Here is a 22,587-nt window from a genome sequence, read left to right on the forward strand (position 1 = left end):
GCTCGTCCCACCAGTCCAACAAATCAGCGTGGGGAAGGGGGCGCGTCACGGGTGTGTTTGGTGGGCCCAATATGGCAGGGAGAGAAACATGGGGGGTCGTTGCGCTGCGCCCAATCTTGCTTCCAACATCTCCGGCCCATCGCCCGTGCTCTGCACTGTCTCGCCTCCGACCTCCGCGCCCTCTCAAGGTCTCACCGGAGACCGCGCTGCGGTCCGCGGGCTTTGGGTAGCGCGGGATGGCCTCCGTGGGGTGGGCTGCACGCGACGCGTACGACGAGGAGGCCGCAGTCCGCCGCCCTCTCGAGCTCGAGGGCCGTGGCGTCGCCGCATCGTCCTCCGACCACCGGCCCGGCGGTGAGCTCGAGGCGCTCTCTTCTATGACTTGGTAGCCATCTGGTTTCCTGGGATCTGGGACGGGCTTGCGGCTTTGGGTTCTCGCGCTGGGGGGGATTTCAGCGTGTCGTTAGATTTCGTGTGGTGGAACAGGAGATCGAGCTGAATTGGGGAGAGGAAATGGGTGGCGGAGAGCCTGCTTGGCGGAGGTAGCCTGTTCTGTCTTCTGGCCGCTAGCGTTGTGCGACTGGGATCGTCAGTTAGCGCAATGCAGCAGCAGCTGCTGTCTGCTGGCTGCAATTTTTGTAAATTGGAGCTGGGTGAGCGGTGCATGGTGTCATTCCCCATATTGAGTGAATTGGTGCACAGAGAAGATTATGCTGGGACGTGAAGGCCACGTCGCCGTTGAAATGCTGCACAGTGGAATCTAGCTAGTTAAGTAAAGCTTTTAGGCCCGGTTTGAATGCACTAGAGCTAAGGTGGTGTTTGGTTCATTCAAGGGAGCGCCAACGGTAATACAATCAGCTCCCACGGGTATTTGTTGCGTTGCATGCATTAGCGCTATCTATTTGGTAACTATAGGTATTCACCATGGGATCAAGCAGTAACAGCACCAGAGGAGGGGTAGTGCACTTACGCCTCGATCCACATGGCCTTAACTGCTCGCGCTGTGATTTGTTATGGAGTCATCTAACCAAACACCGAATAAGGGATCTGGATACGACGTGAATCGCTGGGGCAGTAAAACGCGAACTAAACAGGTCCTAATAATTAGCCGCTAAAATTAGCTAAAAACATCTAAACAGTCTAGCTAATAGTTCAGCTATTAGCTACTTTTAGCAAATTAGCTAATAGCTAGCTAGCTATTTGTTAGCTAGATAATTCTACTAACAAATTTTTAGCTGACTAACTATTAGCTCTAGTACATTCAAACAATGTTCTTAAGGAGTGTTTGAATGCACTAGAGCTAATAGTTAATTAGATAAAAATTGCTAGTGGAATTAGTTAGCTAACAAATAGCTAGCTAACTATTAGCTAATTTGCTAAAAGTAGCTAATAACTGAACTATTAGCTAGACTGTTTGATTGTCTCAACTAATTTTAGCAGCTAACTATTAGTTTTAGTGCATTTAAACACCCTCTTAGTAGGATGTTTCTCTTAGCCACATGTTTTTTTTTTTCAAAATTCAAACCACAATCCATTGCTTAAATAGTTAGTGGTCCCAATTTTGCTTATCTCAGCGTCAGTATTGTCTCAAACGGTGTTACCTATTGTAGGGAATGTCATGCCTAGGTATCAAGTGGGCTCGACAAAGGGTGATTCAAGTAGTAGACGACACTCTGAGGAGTGGCGGCAACCTAGCACAGATGATGTGCGCATGAGCAAGCCGGGGTCGAGATATTTCACGGCGTTTGGGGTGGATCTGTCCCCTGATAATATGGCAGTTGCCATTGTATATTTTGTGCAAGGGGTTTTAGGTCTTGCACGGCTTGCTGTGAGCTTTTACTTGAAAGATGATCTTCATCTAGATCCAGCTGAGGTATGTGTTGCTCATTCGCTTTCTTGCCTTCCACGTACCATCTTTGTATTTGAATTTTAGAGCTTGGTTCTTGTTTCATGATGTAATGTTTCCACTGTTTAGTTAATAGGTGCTATTAAGTGACTAAGCTGGTTTCTTCAATACAGACTGCAGTGGTATCTGGTTTCTCGTCCTTGCCGTGGCTGATCAAGCCCCTCTATGGCTTTATCAGGTCCCACAAATCCTCCCACATCTAATTCTTTCTGATGTAGGTGTACACTTGATTTTGAATCCTTTACTTTCACCTTTCAGTGATTCCATTCCACTCTTTGGATATCGAAGAAGGTCATATCTTTTTCTGTCAGGGTTACTTGGAGCACTTTCATGGAGCTTAATGGCCACAGTAGTGAGCAGTAAATACAGCGCAGCATTCTCTATTCTTCTTGGCTCACTTTCTGTTGCCTTCTCAGATGTTGTAAGTGCAAGCTGCAAACTCAATATTCTACTCTCGAATTATCTTTGGTCTATCCTTTATGCTGATGATCAATAGTATTAGATCTTCTCTGTTACACTTATTTAGTTGTTAGCATTTAGCAATCATTGTAAGTGATGGTATGCTCCAGTTGTTTATTGATACTTGTTCTTCTTCAATGGTCGTATTTATGTTAGTAGATTTTTTAACCTGCTATGCCACTTAATATTCTCAATGAACGTGAGAAATTGGTTTCCTTCTATACTGAGCTTTTTATTCTATTATATATAGTCCAAGTGGATCTGTGATCATTGTTTGTACAATATTTTTCGTTGTATTGTTACTAAGTGCAACCTCATCGACTAGTTTTAGAATTAGCTTGGGTTATTTTATTTTAAAAAGTAAAAACAGCTACTTCATACACTATTTCCACTTCAAGGCTCTTGTTCTTACTAGCTTTCTAGTTTGAATTATAATAATGCACCTTTCTGGCAAACCAACACTGCTCCTTCAAGAAAATGTTGGTCAATCCCAACATATTTATATTTCCAGTTCAAGTTTTACACGGTAAGGTTGGCCACTTGAACCAATTTTTAGTTATTTATGCTATTCAAATTAATCAAATCATTGGGGCCTGTCTAGCCCTAAATTGGATGTATCTGGCCAAATGTGCCAATGTGATAAACTTTTATCCATGTTTATTTTTTATTGTATAAAAATTATCATCATATCATTTCCACCTCATGCTGGGACTGTAGAACAAGAACTTTTGCATGTATATTGCTTCAAGGTTTGTCTCAGCCACATGTGGGAACACTGTAGGTAGTGGATTCTATGGTTGTTGAGAGAGCCCGTGGAGAATCTCAAAGTACATCTGGATCACTCCAGTCACTCTGTTGGGGATCTTCTGCCTTTGGAGGAATTGTGAGTGCTTATTTCAGTGGTTCACTTGTGGATACTTATGGAGTAAGGTTTGTCCTATTTAACCACTTGAGCTAACACGAAGCCTATTGTTTTATAGTTCAGTATACTGATAAAAGTATTCCTGTAAATGCAGATTTGTCTTTGGTGTTACAGCGTTTTTACCCCTGATGACATCTGCTGTTGCAGTTCTTGTAAATGAACATGGCATTCCTTCTGGAGAACACAATACCTTTCTCTCTGGTTCCGGATTTGTTGAGAGCTCTAAGCAGCATGTCAGGCAGCTTTGGGCTTCAGTAAAGCAACCTAACATTTTGTTGCCGACCTTGTTTATATTTCTTTGGCAAGCAACACCGCAGTCAGATTCTGCTATGTTTTTCTTCATGTATGTATGAAAAATTATTACGGCATTAATCTATGATGTGTCTTATCTTCATGGCTTATTCGATTACTCTTTGGCTGTTGCATTGGAGTTAATTGCAATCCAATAACTATAACTTTCACAGACTAGAATAAAGGTCTTAGCTTATTCTGATTGCCGGATGTTCCTCTAGCTTATCTTTATTTGGAGAGGCGACACTATCATAGGGCATAGGCTGTAAAACTGTACATGAAATCAAGAAAAACTATCTTGCTTCACAAAATACAAAGCAAAGTAATGATTTTGATTAACTTTGTTTTCAGAAAAAAATGATTAACTTTGGATCCTAATTTTATACACACCAATAAAAGGTTCCTTTTCATTATAAAAAACTCGGTCGGGGAGGGAAAGACTGCCCTCCCGATATTATATTAAGAAAAGACCGAAACATGGTCCCGACCGAGAAAATACCTGAACCCTAGTGGCCGTCATCGCCCACTCTGCAACGGACCAGCCGTAGGGTGGCGCGAAGGATGTAACCCGGAAGCGGGTGGAGCCCCCGAGGGGGATCAAACCCAGGATATGAAGATGCTACTCGGAAGCCTTAATCATTACGCTAGAGGCCCTTTCGCCTTCTTTTTCATTATGTTTGGCCCCATTTTTCACGAGTTGTGTATTAGCAGTTTGAAGATATCAACCAATATAATTTCAAATTTTTTGACTGAACATGATATCAAGTTTGTTATGCTTATTTTGATATTAAATAATTAAACAAGTATGTCAGATGCTTAGTGCTTATAGTTTGCATTTTAATAACCTGTAACAGATGCCCGATTTTCACTGAGTTACACTGGCCTAATAGGAGCGTGCAGGTGGCTTCGCCCCGTTAGAACATGTCAGATCTTTTTTTTTTCAGATTTGTCCCTTGGCAGGTGGGTTGGGGGTTTCTTTTGTATCCTATGTATATGATTTTAGCCACATGTTGTGGATGGATGGTTACATTTCTGCTTGTCATTCTCTTTGTATTCTCCTGTTTCTGTGCACATGTGTTACCTGTTTGGGTTTTCCATGATAAACCTGCCTCTTGTCTGAAATGATCAACTGTTTTTTGTCTGTAAGAATTTTAGAATGGTCTCATGTTCAATAATATATTCCAGCACAAATAAGCTTGGATTCACTCCGGAGTTTCTAGGGCGCGTGAAGCTTGTAACCTCTTTTGCATCCCTGCTTGGTGTTGGGCTCTACAACTATTTTCTGAAGGAAGTTGCTCTGAGGAAGATTTTTCTTGTGACAACCATTATAGGTTCAGCTCTTGGGATGACACAGGTGCTCTTTATATTGTTTTCTCGATTGGTGCTGCAATTCTTTTCTATCCTTTAAACATACTGCATTGTATATATTTAGGTGCTTCTTGTAACTGGGCTAAATCGGCAGCTTGGGATCAGCGATGAGTGGTTTTCTATTGGTGATTCATTAATCATCACAGTCCTTGGTCAGGTATGTAACATGACTGCAATGCTTAGTAATAGTAGAGTGTGTTTTACATGATTGCGTAAAAAGTAAAAAAAAACCATTTAACTGATCATGTACCCCTTTACGTGACATAATGGCCCTGTAATATTGTACTCATATATGCCCATAATTGTGAAATTGGGTACCTATTCTTAGGAAGATGTTGACTTATTTTGAGGAGAGCAGTCTCAACACCCATGTTTACAATCAGAGCATCATTTTTATATTAATATCTAGCTTTGACACTTTTATACGCCTATCCTTCAATTACTTCCTTGAATGCAAGCTTATGTTGTCTAAACCTTCTTGCAGGCATCGTTTATGCCAGTCTTGGTGTTAGCTGCAAAGTTGTGCCCTCCAGGAATGGAAGCCACTTTATTTGCAACTTTGATGTCCATTTCTAATGCTGGAAGTGTTACTGGTGGTCTGGTTGGTGCTGGTCTAACTCGGATATTTGGGGTCACTAGGGATACCTTTGGGAACCTACCTCTGTTGATTGTCGTCTGCAATCTTAGTTCATTGCTGCCCTTACCTCTTTTAGGTCTCCTTCCAGAGGGATCAGGTGACACCGATAACGGAGAAACAAAAAATAACTGATTTACTGAGGGTTTTATCTCCATTGTTCTGGTACTCAAGTATAGCATACCACAGTGCCCAGCTTCAACTCAGATATGGCCCATCGAGTTGAAATTCAAAAGGCCAGTAGAGAAATACGGAAATCACACTGGATTTAAGTTCAGTCGGTCACCGCCATCATCAGGCAGTATCTCCTGTGACTATTAACCTGTGTGATGGAAGTGATTCATTGATGATCTGCAAATGATCTATGGCGCACAGGTACTCACCTCTTTTTAGTTTCTAAGCTACCTTGTACACGAAGACAAGGTAGGTTTTATCTTTCTCTAGAGTCTTTGAGTTTTTGTTGTTAATGCGACCCCATGAAAATTAGACTAGTGGTCAAAGGCTATTAATTGGGGATTACCTTGCGAAGTCAAATGTATTGTGCCAAAAAAAGGAGGGAGTATGTATACATTATTGGAAACCTAGAGTACGGAAATGTAAAGAAAAATACTTGCACACAGTTTGACTTGTCGTACAGTGTCAGGTTCTGCTTACATTACTAGGCCCCAAAAAAGTGCAATCGCAGAGACAGGAACATACAGAAAACTAAACAGCACAACAGAAATGCGTCCATCGTCCATAATAACTCACTGAGTTTTGCAGTGCCAAGTACCGATATCAATGACAAGAGATGGTATGTGTATAACCATAGACCTTCCCTTTTATGTCTGTTTGGAGGTTAAATTGAAGGGTTTTTTAAGCCGATGCTCTCAGTTTTGGTGGTGTGCTCACTTATACCCTTAGTTGTGTTTTTTTCTCAGTTTTGCCCTTCCAGTGCTATAGAACATAATCACTGCTTTTAATTCTTTTAAAAAAACAACTGTATTATTGAATTTTATGAGATGAGTCAGTTCAAATTTCAAACACGTGGTCTATTCGACAGTTTCTTGCATGGAAATGGAGATCAGCAAAATGATCATATAAACCCTGAATATTCTGCCTGCGATGCTCGTCAGAATGTAAAACGATGCCACTTGGTTACAGTAGACATCATCTCAATTTGCAATGCATTCAGGCTTAAATCAACATCATCTCCACATCATGTTCTTGGACCAGTGCACCCCCATCACATCTTGATTTTATATCACAATCGGTTCCATGTAGGCATATGCGTCGTGTCAGCATTCCAGCCAATGTTTCCATAGTTTAAGTGCTCGTCTAATCAGCACTTTTAGATTATTATGCCACATGAATGATCCTGACTGGCTTCTGTTTCCATTGCAATTATGGGTCAACTCTGAACTGCAACGTTTTCTTTTTCTGATAAAAAGGCTGGAGATTTGTATCCCGATCCGATTTCTGATCTCAGATCCAGGCTTTCCGGCCATATCCCCTTCCTTTTTTTTCCTTGCAAGAGCATTTTTTTCTTGGCCGTCACCATTCACAAGCATCTTAGGACCTAATCATGAACAACTATGAACTGATTACAGATTGTAATTGTACAAATGGTACTTGTCTCATTATCTGTATGATAAGGCTGCCATGCAAGTCCTGACGGTGACAGGTGGCGAATTCTATTTTACTGTTACAAGCATTTTATTGTATTTATTAGAAAAGCTCAGGATATGGTTGCTATTGTTAAAAAAATTAGGTATTTTTATGCTTAATTTAATCTAGAAAAACAGTAGTGAAAGGATTAAGATGCACATTAGAGCGGTGAATTGGATTTTTCTAAAATTTTCTTGCATAAATTTCATCTAAAAAACAACGGTGAAAGGATTAAGATGCATAGGGGGTGGATTGGATTTATCTAATTTTTTTTGCACAAATTAAAGTCTATCATGAAAACCACCTAATAATATAAATACTTGAATGTAATATGCAAACTTGTGTACGTATGTGCATATATCATGTTATATTTTTATATTATTATAGTATTGATAAATTGCTCGGCTTTCCCATATATCGTAATTCTGGCTCTATGTTTGCAAGGTCCAAGTCACAGGTGCACACGATATGCTTCCATTCCACTAGTAGAGGTTAGACTCTCGTCAGTAGAGTGTGAAAATATGGGATGCGGAACGGTGGATACTGTTTATAGAGAAAAGTTTGAATTAGTGGATAAGATAGGGAATGAAATAGAGGATCTGATGGAAATAGATTAAAAATAACATTGTTATAAGCATCATCCTGATCCTAATCTCGTTTTATCAACTTCTAAAAGACCGTGTGGATCTAATCTTCAGATTGTTAATCCGTACTGACTTCTAATGCTTCTACAATATTTTTTACTATGAATTACAATTACAGCAATTCAAGCTTTCATCCGAAACGAACAACCTTCTTAGTTTATCACGAGTAGATACTAGAAGAACCGAATGAAAACTAATTTTAAAATCAATTGCATAAACAGTAACTAATTGACGAGACGAATCTATTAATTCCATTTAAGTCGCCATTGCGGTAAATATAAGGTAATAAGAAGCTGCTTGTGGTTAACAGATTTATCTCACTAATTAATCATTGTTTATATAATTATATGATACTCCCTTGCGTTCATAAATATGACACCGTTGTTTTTTTTAAAAAAAACTTTGACTTTTTGAAAAATTAATGAGTTAATAATTATTTTTTGTGATTTGTTTTGTCGTAGATTTGTGTTTAACTTAAAATTTTACATTTTTAAATAAATATTTTGAATAAGAGGAGTGATTAAAGTTTTTTTGATAAAAATAAACGGTGTCATATTTATGAACGGAGATGGTATGTTTTAAAATTAGTTCACATTTATTTTTCTGATTAATATCTAACAGTAATGCTATTTTATAGGAGACGGGTGAAAAACGCCCTGAATCCTAATCCCTATCTAGAGGCCCCACGGTTTCCCGCACAACAGAGCGCTTCCAATTCTTTTTCTTCCCTCCGGTCGTCTTCTCCCTCCCCTGCCCCAATTCCCCAACACAGCGCAAGGGCCAGACGCCCAGAACCAGACGAGCACGGACGGACCTCCGCAGGCCGCATCCCTCCACGTGCACGAGTTCCGAGGCGCCCCTTCGATCCGCCCGGCCCGGCCCTCTCCACCGCGCGCGCGCGTCCGTCGCTAGCGTTTGGCCGTCTCCCTCTTGAGCCCCGAGTACCCCCACGACGCGGCAAGGAACCTCGCCATGAGGGTCCACCCGGCTCCGCGGAAGCGCACCATCGCCGTGCAGCGCTGCGCCACGGCGGCGGCGGCGGCGGCGGCGGGCGCACTCGGCGGGAAGAAGCTGCGCCGCCTGCCGCACATCTTCGCCAAGGTGCTGGAGCTCCCCTTCGCGGCCGACGCGGACGTGTCCGTCGAGGAGGACGCGGCGGCGCTGCGGTTCGTCGCCGCGGCCGTCGACGGGGTCTCCCCCGATGGCGCCCGCGCTCACGCCGTCGAGATCCACCCGGGGGTCACCAAGGTCGTCGTCCGGGGCCTCTCCCCCGCCGACGGCGGCGGCGGGGTCGACGACGATGGGGCCGCCGCTTTCGAGCTCGACCGCTGGCGCTTCCGCCTCCCGCCCTGCACGCGCCCTGCCATGGCCACGGCCACCTACTCCCAGGGCGAGCTCGTCGTCACTGTCCCCAAGGGCGCCGGCCCCGACGACGCGGCCGCTGTCCTCGGTGGCACGGAGCGCGTCCTCGTGCTTGTATAGTATATCTACATGTCCCGTCCATGACTCATCTCCACTGCTTTGCTGATTCGCCTGTTTCTATTCCTACTACTATACTAATACCAAATATTTATTTATATGACGCGCGAGATGATGATAAACGATGCACTTAGAGTAGTAGTAATAATAATAATGCCTGTGGATCCGCCCTTGCTGCTAATTCTCTGAGCGTGTGCACTTGGTCAGGAGTTTCTTCCACCCAGCTTCAATACAACACCTTTGGCAAGCAGTTCATCTGTTTGTGAACCATGCATGTACATCATCACCTGCCGTGCTGAATGGATGGACATGATTGTGTTGTGATTTGGAGGTCAATCAAATTTTGTTTTTTGTTATCATCCCGTTGTCTGTGTCTCAAGCCTGGGCACTTAGGTCACAATCTTGATGTGTATTTATCTATATTCTCGTCAATTTCTCTTTTGTAATAATGCCTGTCAGTCAATCACCAATCCCACCCGAAGAACACATCTAGGAGTAGAGTTTGTTTTGCACGCACCATAACAGAAAAAACAAATATTCTTTTAGGCTCCATACAATAATTGCATCCTCAGGGGGGTGGGGGATGCCATGGAGAGCGCATCCAATCAAAATGTTTGAGCATCGTATATTGGTCTACATTTCCTTGTCAACTTTATTATCCTAGTTCATATCTACTTGCCTTTTTATCACATATCTTTTGCTTTCCAAAGATGCCCCCCAGCTTGCTTGCCAAACTAGCTAACTTCTCCTCCTCCTCCTGGTGAATCCCTTTCGTTTAGGTGATTGGAGGAGCCTTGGAGAAGGATTCCTGAACGAGAAGGTGATTGGAGGATTATTTTCTCTTTTTTCTGGGTAAAAAGTAGCTAGGCATTCTGGTGCTCCAAAATATTAGGTCTTTAAAAAAAACTGGTTAAAAGTAACCGCTAACTAGGCTGTGATGCTCCTACGTCGCTGGCACTTTGCAGCTGCTAAAGCATTTGCAAAGAAGATACACGCATCGCCCTTCTCCTTTTCTCTCTCCTATGTAGAAACATTTGGAGGTGGGGGGAGGACGAATTTTTTGCATTTTCTCGGAAAAAAATCACGTTTGGACACTAGAAAATTTTAATGTCATTTTTGGACCGTTTGCTCGGCGGCATAGACTATGACGCCGAGTTACGTGCTGCGCTGGCACAAACGGACGTCGTGACACCGAGCTCGGCGCCATAGATCTTGATGCCGAGCTCAATTGTGTACACAAAGCCCGTCTAGCTCAGTCGGTAGAGCGCAAGGCTCTTAACCTTGTGGTCGTGGGTTCGAGCCCCACGGTGGGCGTTTTAATACTTTTTGTTTTTGTCTTTGTCACTAATTTATTTATTTTTGTCCAGATTTTTCGTTTATGTCGCTGATTTGTCCGTCCATATTTATTTCTTATGCAGATTTTTTGTTTTTGTGACTGATTTGTTTATTCGTCCAGTTTTTTTTTATCCGGCGAGCACAGCAGCTGTGTGCCACAGTGGCCGCAAACCGTCAACTTCCCCCTTGTTTGCTCAGCTAACCACAATAAAAATCAAATGAGAACACTCTTACTTCAATCATGACCAAATAAAAATATTATATTTTCATTGAGTTCTTTTGAACATAAATTCTAAATACATAATAACATATTCCCAGTAAAAAGAAGCACACATATTTATCTTTTTTTTCTCTGCACTAGATAAAAGTATACTAGTATACTCTATTATATACTTGTCTCATGGATGATATATTTTAGAATTTACTGCATAAATTACTCCACTAGTTGATACCTAATTCCATTCCCTCTATTTACCATGACGTTTTTCAAACAAATTTAAGTTTTTCAAGTGAACAAAATACTTTGTGAGCTTGTGTCTATGCGTAGGGGTACAGTCCCTCACTTTTATATTTAATTTACATAATACTAAACTAAACAGTATAGTTAATCCGCGGATTTAATTAACCTTTCCATTCAATGCTGAGTTCCCATCAAGGGAACGATGCATAGATCTAACCATGCTATTAGTTTGTATAACCATGCTATTAGTTTGTAGGTCACTTTTTGAGTGACAAAGAGAAACATAATTGTTATTCCTATGCCGATCTTCAAATTGCATTTCCAAAAGAAGTTTTAAACATTATAGTCCATTTGTGGTTCAGTTTAATTTTTTTAGGTGTAGGCTAGCTGAGCAAATAAGGGGGAAGTTGACGGCTCGCGGCCACTGTGGCACACAGCCGCTGTGCTCGCCGGATAAAAAAAAAATATCTGGACGAATAAACAAATCAGTCACAAAAACAAAAAAAATCTGGATGAGAAATAAATCTGGATGACAACGACATAAACGAAAAATCTGGAAAAAAACAAATCAGTGACAAAGGGAAACATAATTGTTATTCCTATGCTAATCTTCAAATTGCATTTTCAAAAGAAGTTTAAAACATTATAGTCCATTTGCGGTTCAGTTTGATTTTCCTAGGTGTAGGCTAGCTGAGCAAATAAGGGGGGAAGTTGACGGCTCGCGGCCACTGTGGCACACAGCCGCTGTGCTCGCCGGATAAACAAAAAAAAAAATATCTGGACGAATAAACAAATCAGTCACAAAAACAAAAAAAATCTGGATGAGAAATAAATCTGGACGACAACGACATAAACGAAAAATCTGGAAAAAAACAAATCAGTGACAAAGGGAAACATAATTGTTATTCCTATGCTAATCTTCAAATTGCATTTCCAAAAGAAGTTTAAAACATTATAGTCCATTTGCGGTTCAGTTTGATTTTCCTAGGTGTAGGTTAGCTGAGCAAATAAGGGGGGAAGTTGACGGCTCGCGGCCACTGTGGCACACAGCCGCTGTGCTCGCCGGATAAACAAAAAAAATCTGACGAATAAACAAATCAGTCACAAAAACAAAAAAATCTGGATGAGAAATAAATCTGGACGACAACGACATAAATGAAAAATCTGGAAAAAAACAAATCAGTGACAAAGAGAAACATAATTGTTATTCCTATGCTAATCTTCAAATTGCATTTCCAAAAGAAGTTTAAAATATTATAGTCCATTTGCGGTTCAGTTTGATTTTCCTAGGTGTAGGTTAGCTGAGCAAATAAGGGGGGAAGTTGATGGCTCGCGGCCACTGTGGCACATAGCCGCTGTGCTCGCCGGATAAAAAAAAATATCTGGACGAATAAACAAATCAGTCACAAAAACAAAAAAATCTGGATGAGAAATAAATCTGGACGACAACGACATAAACGAAAAATCTGAAAAAAACAAATCAGTGACAAAGAGAAATATAATTGTTATTCCTATGCTAATCTTCAAATTGCATTTCCAAAAGAAGTTTAAAACATTATAGTCCATTTGCGGTTCAGTTTGATTTTCCTAGGTGTAGGTTTGCTGAGCAAATAAGGGGGGAAGTTGATGGCTCGCGGCCGCTGTGGCACACAGCTGCTGTGCTCGCTGGATAAACAAAAAAAATATCTGGACGAATAAACAAATCAGTCATAAAAACAAAAAAAAACTGGATGAGAAATAAATCTGGACGACAACGACATAAACGAAAAATCTGAAAAAAAACAAATCAGTGATAAAGACAAAAAAAATATTAAAACACCCACCCATAGGGCTCAAACCCACAACCACAAGGTTAATAGCTTTACGCTTTACCAACTAAACTAGACAAGCTTTGTGTACACAATTGAGCTCGGCGCCAAGATTTATGGCGCCGAGCTCGGTGCTACGGCGCAGTACGTACCTCGGCGCCATAAGCTACGTCACCGAGCAAAAAATCCAAAAATAACATTAAAATTTTCTAAGGTCTAAACGTGATTTTTTTTCTCGAGAAAGGCTCAAAATACACAAAAAAAAAAGCGGGGGGTGGGGGGGGGGGGTTTCACCTACAACTTTTCGACTTTTGGTGCGAGACGACGACGACGAGATGCCTTGCAGTTGCGTCTGCGTTGCACAACCGAAAGGCGAGAGGATGTCACGTCATCTCATGTCATGTCATATTGTCATCCATTCTTGTTTGTTTCTTTCACCGTGAGGACATGGTCTGAGGACCCGGAATGGTGCTGGGGTCGGGCACGGACCATGGAGAAAATACGTCAAATTTTTTTTGTGGCCCGATTTGAACCAGTCCCAGCCTGGGGTACGGTAGATCTAATCACGTGAAACAGTGAAGTCATCTATTTACTCTAGACAACACTTGATGATGGTATAAGGGTAAAACGACATGACGTGTCATATTTACTCTACAGCTCATTATTTTTTGTAATTGAAAAGGCACATTTTTACCGTCGTGTGTCATGCACAAAACCCGTATGTTTGTTTTTCTCCCACACCACGTTTCACCTACCAATCAGACGTAAGCATTGTATCTTGGATGCGCAATCAATCATGTTTCATCTAGCAACCAGATAAGATAAGCCTTATCTCTTGAATGTGCAACCAACTACACAAACCATGAGTACCCGAGAAGTGTGTATATCTGTTTTTTTTATCAACCATGTCTCCTCTAACAACCAGATAAGATAAACCCTCATGTGTTGTATGCGCAACCGACCCTACAACCATCACGAGCGCTTATATTAACTCCCAACTTTATATCTATATCCCCGCCTCTGTCTCCCTCAGCCAGATTCTTTCGCGGAGGACATCGGCCTATCGTGCTTCCCTCTGAGTCGCTAACTGACGTCGTCACATCCCACCCACGACACACCTTTCCCATCGTCGGTAAGCGTCTTGAACCGTTGTCGCGACTCTCTGTCGCCATGTGCCCGTGCAGGCAGCGGGACAAGAAAGAACAACCGAGGAAATGAAGGAGGACATGCGCCAAATGAGAGGAGGAGGCGCGCCGCCGACGATGTGTGGCTAAAAAAAATCAAACGAAGTATGAATTAGGACAGAGGGAGTAACTAGTAGTAGTAGCAACAAATACTCTATTTGTTCCAATTTATAATTTATCTAACCTTTTTACACTAAATTTGACAGAGTCATCTTGTTCAAAAAAATCATAATTATTAATATTTTTACTGTGACAACGTTTAGCGTTTAATATACTTTATATATGGATTTGGTTTTTTTATTTTCCCAAATAAATAAATAAGACGAAATGATCAAGCTTGCTAAAAAAAGTCAAACCAATCATAAATTGAGACGGGGAGGGTAGAAAATAATCTGATTTACCTCTTCAACTATTGCGACCATCAGGTTTTCCTTATTAAACTATAAAACTAGCTTTTATCACCCTTGCACTTTAAAACTCGGCTTTTTTCACGTCGGGGTGATTTTGATGATGTGACGCCGCGTCACAAGTCTGTGTCCAACAGTTTAAACATCTTATCTCTCATATTATATTCTATTTTAAACTTCACTGTATAAATAGTACATTTATTTACAGTATAATGTACCGTATAAAATCATATTCTGCGTAACTATAAAGGCTTGTTCGGTTAGCTCTCAATCCATGTGGATTGAGTGGGATTGGATGTGTTTGAATCCCAAGTAAGTCAAACTTCTTCTCAATTTTTTTCAATCTCATCCAATCCATGTGTGTTGGGAATAACCGAACAAGCCCTAAGATGTAGGACAAAATCCAGCAGTGAAAGATGTAGGACATCAGATAAAGTCAAAATACAGATCAGAATCTTCCTGTTCAAATTAGTTACTACCCACGCCGTAGACGCTGAAGAGAATCGGAATTACCTGGATTACAGTGTCTGATTCCTACACCGGGTGAAGTTCAAGCATTTCATTTTTACCGTCGTGTTGCTTTCTGAGTCCCGTAGGAATCGTTGCTAGGCCGTGTTTGAATTACAGTCTGATTAAGGTTACCATGATTTAGCTAGTCTATACAACTTCTTGTAGTCATTTTTACCCTGGTTTTCTTGCACACATGTTCTGATGTACGCCGGTACGAGCCTGCCAACTCAACAGTGCAAGGCTCGGCCACTAGGGGACATGAATCAAAGAGAGCAGGTCGTTCATGATGCCACGAAGCATGTGTTGGGTGGGGCTGTGGGGGGTGATGACCTGTGAGGAGCTAAAGCAACTTTGCAATATATTGTTAGCATATTTATGAACAGAATCATGTCGATGGGAAGAAGATTGTAAGGCCAGACAATTCATATAAGCACAACCATGCTTATGTATAAGATTTTTAGAGATGTCTCCAGCAAAACAAAGGGAGCCAACCAACTCGTACTAAGGACTAACATGCTGTTTGATTCACGAAATGTAACGTAAATGATAGTAATAATAATAATAATTCACATTCGGATACTAGCCGTAATAAGTTTGAATAGACTTATATTACTTTCACTTTCTAGTGTGGTATCTAATTACGTTGGACTTACACAAATATGATTACGCTGGACTTACACAAATATGATTTATCGTTATCAGATACACATTATATTATAAATATATGAATCAAACAGCACATAAGTAGTGATCATATGACCATGAGATCAGGAACGACAATCGTCATCAGCAAAGCACCTGCATTATCATCTTTCATAGACATGTAAATGAGCATAATAGAACTTATAGGGTGTTTGGAAACAAAGTAATTTTAGAGTGTTGCAGAATACCATAGTATTTTTTTTGTCAAGAGGTGTTTAACTGTAAAAAACTTTGTTTTGAATACTATGGTTTTGTAGATACTATAATGTTTTTAGATTATTTGAAACTCCCCTCTATCCCAAAGCTTTTTTTTTAATAACTAGCCTTCTACATGTATACTAAATACCATGGTTTGAGATACTCTGTCTCCAAACACATATTGCTAAAAATAATATAAAAAAATACTACAGTTGTGTTTTAAAACCGTTGTATTCTAAAACCATTAAAACCGAGTATTCTAAAACCACAGTTTTAAAATAATTTACTTCCAAACACACACCCTAGCATCAAGGACATTCCATTAGCAAAACAACAAAAGCTACATCAAGGACATCCAAGCATGCATGCATGATTTATCTGCTAGCATGCCGGGCTCTTGACACTACACTGGTACCAAATCGGCCAGGCAGGGGCATGTGACCACTACAGCCCCACATCATTATTATGATCTAAAATGACCATCACATTCCAGTTCACTGGCAAACCCTTCACGCCTTGGACGGACATAAGACAGGCAAAACAAACAAACAATGAGCATGCACAATCAAATCTCAAGAAACGAGGCACCGAGACCATCCATCCCACACACATCAACACCAAACAAGTAAACTATAAAAAAAAACACTTCTAATTAAGTCCACGGTACATCCGGTAGACCGGTACTTCAGGATTACATGCTGGTTTCTTCTTTTTTTTTCGTTTTTCAAAAGTTCTGAACAGAATTACATAAGGCTGCGACGACAGTCTCGCTGATACCATACATAATTTACATCCAGGTTCCTTAGTAGTAGTAAAAAAAATTACGGTAGCGGACTAAGATGAGACGAGGAGCTAAAGACAACACATCTAGTAGTAGCGGTGGTAAGGACATGGAAGATGGGGTACCCAACCTACCGTTGTAGTCAGTCGCTACAAAACAGGGCCATTGAGCGGGGTTTCGAGTCGTTGGCATCATCAGTTGTTGTCATGTCATTCATCAGCGACTTCTTCGTTTCCTGACTGAACCTACCGGTAGTAAGCCTGGTGGAAGGCAGGAGCCATTCCATTGGTGTAAGCTGGCATCCCGTTGCCATAGCCGCCGTAGGGGGCAGCAGGGTAGCTCATGGGCGGGGTGGAGTAGGCCATGGGAATGCCGACGTTGACGGTGGCTACCTCCTCAGCTGGGTAAACATATGGCTCCCTGATCACCGGCGGGCTCCGGGTGCAGTACACGCCGTGTCCAACCGGCCTGTCGTAAGGGTAAGGGGAGGCTGTGGCGTATGATGCATGGGGAGGGGAGGGTGTGGCGTATGATGCATGGGTTGGGGAGACTGTGGCGTATGAGGCGTGGGATGGGGAGGTATTGGCGTATGAGGTGCGGGACGGGGAGGTGTTGGCGTATGACGCGTGGGAGGGAGACTGGGTCAATGTGGTGGGAGCTGGGAGAGAAGACACGCAAGCATTGTTAGTGAGACGACCTGCCTTGGCAGGAGGCATTGGGCCTCCAGTGCTCGCACGGATGCGCTTGGTTGCAGGGCCGCCGCTGCCGCCACTGGTAGCGCTTGATGCTGCCTTCTTCTTCTCGGTCTTGGCTTTCTCTAGTTCTTCAAGTTGCTTCCGAAGACCCTCCAGTGGAAACTCAGCTTCTAGTTTACGATCCTCAACACACTTGATGACAGCTCGCAGTGCAGACTGTTCTTTCTTGTTCACATTGCTCTGCAGTATAATAAAACATCAGAACCCATAAGATACAAACAAAGAGACATTAAAATGGAACCAGCCCAACAAGGGAGATGATACATAACTGACATTACATGTAGCTAAAAGAGGATAATAGCAGCACTAGACACATATATTAAACTCAAAAGTCAATCCTGAGTTCAAGAGATATTTTTCTATGTTGAACAGATTCAAGAGATACTTTAGAATTGCTGTTATATTATACGAACCCCTGATTGGCCGCTGCTAGTGCTTGAATTATCTGAAGCAGCGGTTGATGTCTTCTTAGAGTCTTCCAGGTAGGACTTCAAAAGAGGAACTGGTGGGAACTTCTCCTGAAGCCCAGCCTCATAAGCGAAATTTACAGCATCAAGCTGCTGCCTCTTAGCAATTAGTTCCTCAATGATATCTGCAAAAGAAAAGGTATTAACATGTACTGACTAATCTGCCTAAGTCCGAACGAGCACATGAAAGACTATCTGTCACTCAGAGAGCACGCAAATATATGACCAAGAAATAGAAATAGCACATACAGAGGCATCATCCATGCAGCAGTGAGGGTACTCTGGAAGATAAAACCAAACTGCCATGAATTTGGCAGCAAAAAGGCACGAGATTGCCGCTTGTTGTAGCAGCATAGTTTATAATAAGATAATGTAGTGGTGTACATTGGAATTTGGAATAGAAAAGAAGGCCGTTTGGCACTTCCTAACATTGCAGTGAGGGTGTGCAGCATTGGAACAAGAGAGTCCAGAAACTTGCTGTTAACGACACTGCAACACAGAATTGCCTTTCACTCTAAGGCAACAGTACTGTAGACACAAGAATCTGACGACATCTGAAGGCTAAAGCAATGGCCCCCAAGAGAAGGGCATGATGGCATCATGTACAGAAGACAGTTATCCTGACCACTTGATAAAACACTAGACAACCTTTTCTTGCACATGGCTATGAAAGAGACCACCAGGAAGGCGGGCCTTGCTCTAAAAAGACATACAAAAAAATCTAATCATACTACTACTACTACTACTATCATACCCTTGCACAGTAGAGTAATTAGCAGTGGAAAATAAATAAGGAACTTTTCAACTCATTTTGCCTAGGTGATTTTCTTTTTACCCTCCTTCAGAGCCTATTGAAATACTACAGCTGCTGTTCTGATCCACAATTAATGATGGCGTCCACTTAATCCTAGTGACAATTCAACGACGGATCTAGGGCAATTTGCACCCACTGCACACTTGGTTATCCCCAAATCAACCATCTGAACCCCTAAGGTTCACCACTTCAGCACATGGCGCCCAAACATCTACCTCAAAGAACTATCTATGGTAGTTCCCAAAGAAAAAAATTGTAGAACAAAATGGAAATGCAGGCAACAGCAAAACATGAAAGAAGCGCATATACCGGCCATTTGTTCCTCGAGTCCGAGGGTGAGCGCGAGGCGTGGCATCTGGCGGCGCCAGGAGAAGCTGACGACAATCCTGCGGTACAGCGGCCTGTCCTCCCTCTCGGCGACGGCAAACGTGGCGACGAGCTGCAGGAAGGCGTGCGCGTCGGGCGGCTTGGCGCCCTCGACGCCCCCCTTCTTCTCGGCGGCCTCCTTCCAGTCCCTGGCCATGCCCCGCGCGCGGTCGCGCGCGGCCCGCGGCACGAGCGGGCGCGCGGGGCCGATGTCCGGGTCCGTGTCGGCGAGCGCGGGCACGGCGGCCTCGAGGATGAGCACGCAGGCCCAGGCCAGGTCGGCGGGGTTCCGGACCTCGCGGCGGTCGACGGGGAAGACGTCGGCGACGGCGTCCATGACGAACTTGGCCGGATCCACGCAGAGCTTGAGCGCCGGCGGCATCTCGGCCCGCAGCGCGTCCGCCTCCTTGCGGCGGGCCACCACGAAGCCCAGGAACGCGGCGGAGTCCATCCGCGCGCACAGCGCGCGCAGGCTCTCGGCGAGGCCCTCGGAGTCGGAGTCGGAGGTGGCGGGGGCCTTGGAGGAAGCGGCGGCGGCGGCGGAGGCGGAGGCGGAGATGGAGTGGAGGTGGTCGAGCGCGCGCGAGACGGAGGCGTCGATGGAGGCCTCCCGGCGGTGGAGCGAGTCGAGCGCGCGGTGGGTGCGCGCGTCGAAGGCCCTGCGGCGGACGCGGAGCGCGTCGGAGCGCGCCGCGAGCCCCCGCTCGAGCGAGCCGAAGTGGTCGGACAGCTGCTGGTAGAGGCGCGTGCAGGTGGCCAGCAGCTGCTGCTGGCGCTCGAGCTCTGCGAAGCCGGCGCTGACCATGTCCCCCGTGACCGGTGCCTCCTCCGCGTCCTTCTCCTTCTCCTTGGCGGCCGGCGGTGGCGCCGCCGCCGCCGCTGCAGCTGGCGAGGCCATGCGGGGGGGCCGCCCGCGGAAACCCTAGGTGCCGCCCTCTTCTCTCCCCCCGCTTCTTCCCTGACTCTTCTCGATCCGCGAAACCCTAGCCGGAATCCCCTTCTCGTGGTTCGCCCCCGAGGCGAGGGGGCAGGCAGGCGGCGTGGGTGGAATGGAATGAGAGGAGGGGGAAAGCGAGGCGAGGGGGGTGTCGGGGTGAATAAAGAGGTGGGTGGGTGGTGGGTGGGTGCGGCGGGGAGGCAGGCAGCGGGCAACTGTAAAGTGACCGCGGGAAGGAGTGGGTCGGGTGGCAGCCCCGTGCTACGCGTACGCGGGGACTGAACGGTGCGTGCCGCGTGCGAGTGGGACAGGGGCGTTGGTGGGGCCTAGACGTCAGGCGTTGGTGGTCGGGCGCGGTGGCGTGGCGGGAGGAGAGGGCGGGGAAAGCTGGCTGCGCTGCGCTGCGCTGCGCCCGGAGTGGACTGGCTGGCTGGTGGCGTGCGTGGGATGGGATGGCAATGGCATGGCGGGAGCGGGGCGCGCGTGCAGGGTGCACCCGGGAAACGTACACGTACACACAACACACCAGCGGGCGCCGGCGAGCGGATCGGATGGCTGCCGTGCCGACGCTGCAAATCCCGCGCCATCTTGCGCGAGCACGGGACAGTGGTGGCAGCAGCCACTAGTACCTTGCAATGAGTAGGGCAGCACTAGCAGTGAGCAGTGTCCGGGTCGATGGATTTGCATATGGCATGCTGGTGTGGTGGCCTGCGCATCAGGACATTCACCGTCCGTCCTCACATAGGTAAACTGCGTACCATCACCCTATCTATTGAGGCTATCGGCAGAGGTTCTCACTAAAATTTTTCCTCTATATAATTTTTTTTGTGTTACATCGTCAATATTTCACCCTCTATTTTTTCATCTCCCACAGCGGTTTCCCCTATATTATCCTCCTATACCACATTACAACTATAAAATATCAATATCTATCACTATTCATCTTTTATTGCATTTTTTTGTCAACTATTAAATAGGGGAGCAATGTGCAAGGGAGCGCTACAGTGCTCCCCATAATCTGGGGGACGTGCGCGTCCTCCTCTACGGCTGCAGCGCGTAGGGGGCTCTTTAGTGTCAGCCGATGCGGGCTTAGAGGCCCCTAGGCAAGGGGAGGGGGCAGCGCAAGCGCTGCGGCCAGTCTGAAGCCTTGAAGGTGCCAGCAGTCTCAATAAATACTATAGTGTTTTTGAGATAGTCTAAAAAAAGCAAAAACAACGGTCAATGTCCACTAAAAACTAGACTTTTCAATCATCATTTGAGAAGCCTCCACACCAAAGTTAACGAACCAGTTTTCCTTTCTGGCTAGTTTGGAAACCTCATTTTTTCAATGATTTCCATTTTTCAAGAAAAAATAAACTAATTTCTCTTTGGAAACCTCATTTTTCCAATGATTTCCATTTTTTCAAGGAAAAATAAACTAATTTCTTTTGAGAAAATCGAAAAAATCCTTTGAGAAAATGGGGTTCCCAAACTAGTCCTAAAACAGAAGAAAAAAACAAAAACTATAATCCAAACAGTAATTTTTTTCCAAATTCAAATTCAACGGTTTCTATTTTATTCAAATCGTGTTGCTTGTTTGCACAGTGAATAACAATATATTCACAAATAATTTGATGCCCAAAATCACATAAATCGTACTTATGCAAATAGAAAACTGCAATTCGAGTGCAACGCAAAATCAATATAAGGTTACAATCGTGTCATGCAAGTATATATAAAGTTTTCCATGACATGATTCTTCACATAAACCGTGTATGGACCATATATTCAGCTGGAGTCATAATATTCAGGCATGTTCGAAGCATCTGGGCGTGGATCCATTCTCTATACATATTCCAATACATTTATAAGATAAAATTAGCTAGATAATATGAACAACAAAGAAATATTTAATGATCAAAGCAAAAGTAACGCGTCTGGAAGGTCGTATAAGCATATGGATCGAAGTTTGTGACACCATAAAGTGGCTATCCATATGTCTGATACTCTGATCGGGTGTTGGATGCGAGTATGCATATGCGGGTGGAGGAGGTAGTTATCCATACTCATACATGACTGATGGTGGTATTGGACGAGGTGGTGCTTGTAAGGAAAATGGATCTCGGTCCATTTGACTAATGCCCCGTTTGGATCATTGGAATTTAATTCCATTCTAATAATAGTAATTTAGGCATATACAAATTAAGCTAATTCGGTTTTATACAAAATTATATTTGTATACTATTATTAGCAAGATATCAGAGATATTTATGTGCTACATTTTTACTACAGAGGAGTGAGACGAAGAGTGTCATCTAAGTTACAAAGTAGAAACAAATTCTACTAATGCATAGAATCATTTCCTATCCTCCAACCCATGAATTTGAGATATGCTTATATCTGAACTTTGGAAAGTGGTGGAATGCCAAATCCACACTAAATAAGTTACTTTATTGAGTGAATTCCAATTCCTCTAAAATGAAGGGATCCAAACGCCCCGTAAATGATTTTGGTGTTTGATGATCAACATAACC

At 43.6% G+C, this 22,587-nt stretch overlaps 3 protein-coding genes and 1 non-coding gene across 4 annotated transcripts; 3 read left to right on the plus strand and 1 right to left on the minus strand.

Moving 5' to 3' along the window:
• Window positions 1-140: 140 nt before the first annotated feature.
• On the plus strand, window positions 141-6,194 carry LOC100273543 (Folate-biopterin transporter 1 chloroplastic). The gene is made up of 9 exons (NM_001147961.1): window positions 141-354; window positions 1,611-1,873; window positions 2,020-2,084; window positions 2,165-2,327; window positions 3,147-3,295; window positions 3,382-3,630; window positions 4,764-4,932; window positions 5,011-5,103; window positions 5,431-6,194. Exons 1-9 carry the CDS (start codon window positions 237-239, stop codon window positions 5,713-5,715), a joined length of 1,554 nt encoding a protein of 517 aa, NP_001141433.1. The 5' UTR covers window positions 141-236; the 3' UTR covers window positions 5,716-6,194.
• A 2,380-nt stretch (window positions 6,195-8,574) lies between these two features.
• LOC100275864 (uncharacterized) lies at window positions 8,575-9,450 on the plus strand. The gene has a single exon (NM_001149833.1). The coding sequence runs from the start codon at window positions 8,844-8,846 to the stop codon at window positions 9,351-9,353; it is 510 nt and encodes a 169-aa protein (NP_001143305.1). The 5' UTR covers window positions 8,575-8,843; the 3' UTR covers window positions 9,354-9,450.
• A 1,141-nt stretch (window positions 9,451-10,591) lies between these two features.
• On the plus strand, window positions 10,592-10,664 carry TRNAK-CUU (transfer RNA lysine (anticodon CUU)). The gene has a single exon. It is a non-coding gene; the product is annotated as a tRNA-Lys (tRNA).
• A 5,916-nt stretch (window positions 10,665-16,580) lies between these two features.
• On the minus strand, window positions 16,581-20,659 carry LOC103631993 (FRIGIDA-like protein 4a). Its single transcript, XM_008653853.3, has 3 exons — window positions 19,081-20,659; window positions 17,904-18,082; window positions 16,581-17,670 (listed from the first exon to the last, which is right to left on the minus strand). The coding sequence occupies exons 1-3, from the start codon at window positions 20,033-20,035 to the stop codon at window positions 16,981-16,983; spliced, it is 1,824 nt and encodes a 607-aa protein (XP_008652075.1). The 5' UTR covers window positions 20,036-20,659; the 3' UTR covers window positions 16,581-16,980.
• Window positions 20,660-22,587: the final 1,928 nt, after the last annotated feature.

Source organism: Zea mays, chromosome 7 (assembly GCF_902167145.1).
Source record: "Zea mays cultivar B73 chromosome 7, Zm-B73-REFERENCE-NAM-5.0, whole genome shotgun sequence".
NCBI classification, from domain to species: domain Eukaryota; kingdom Viridiplantae; phylum Streptophyta; class Magnoliopsida; order Poales; family Poaceae; genus Zea; species Zea mays.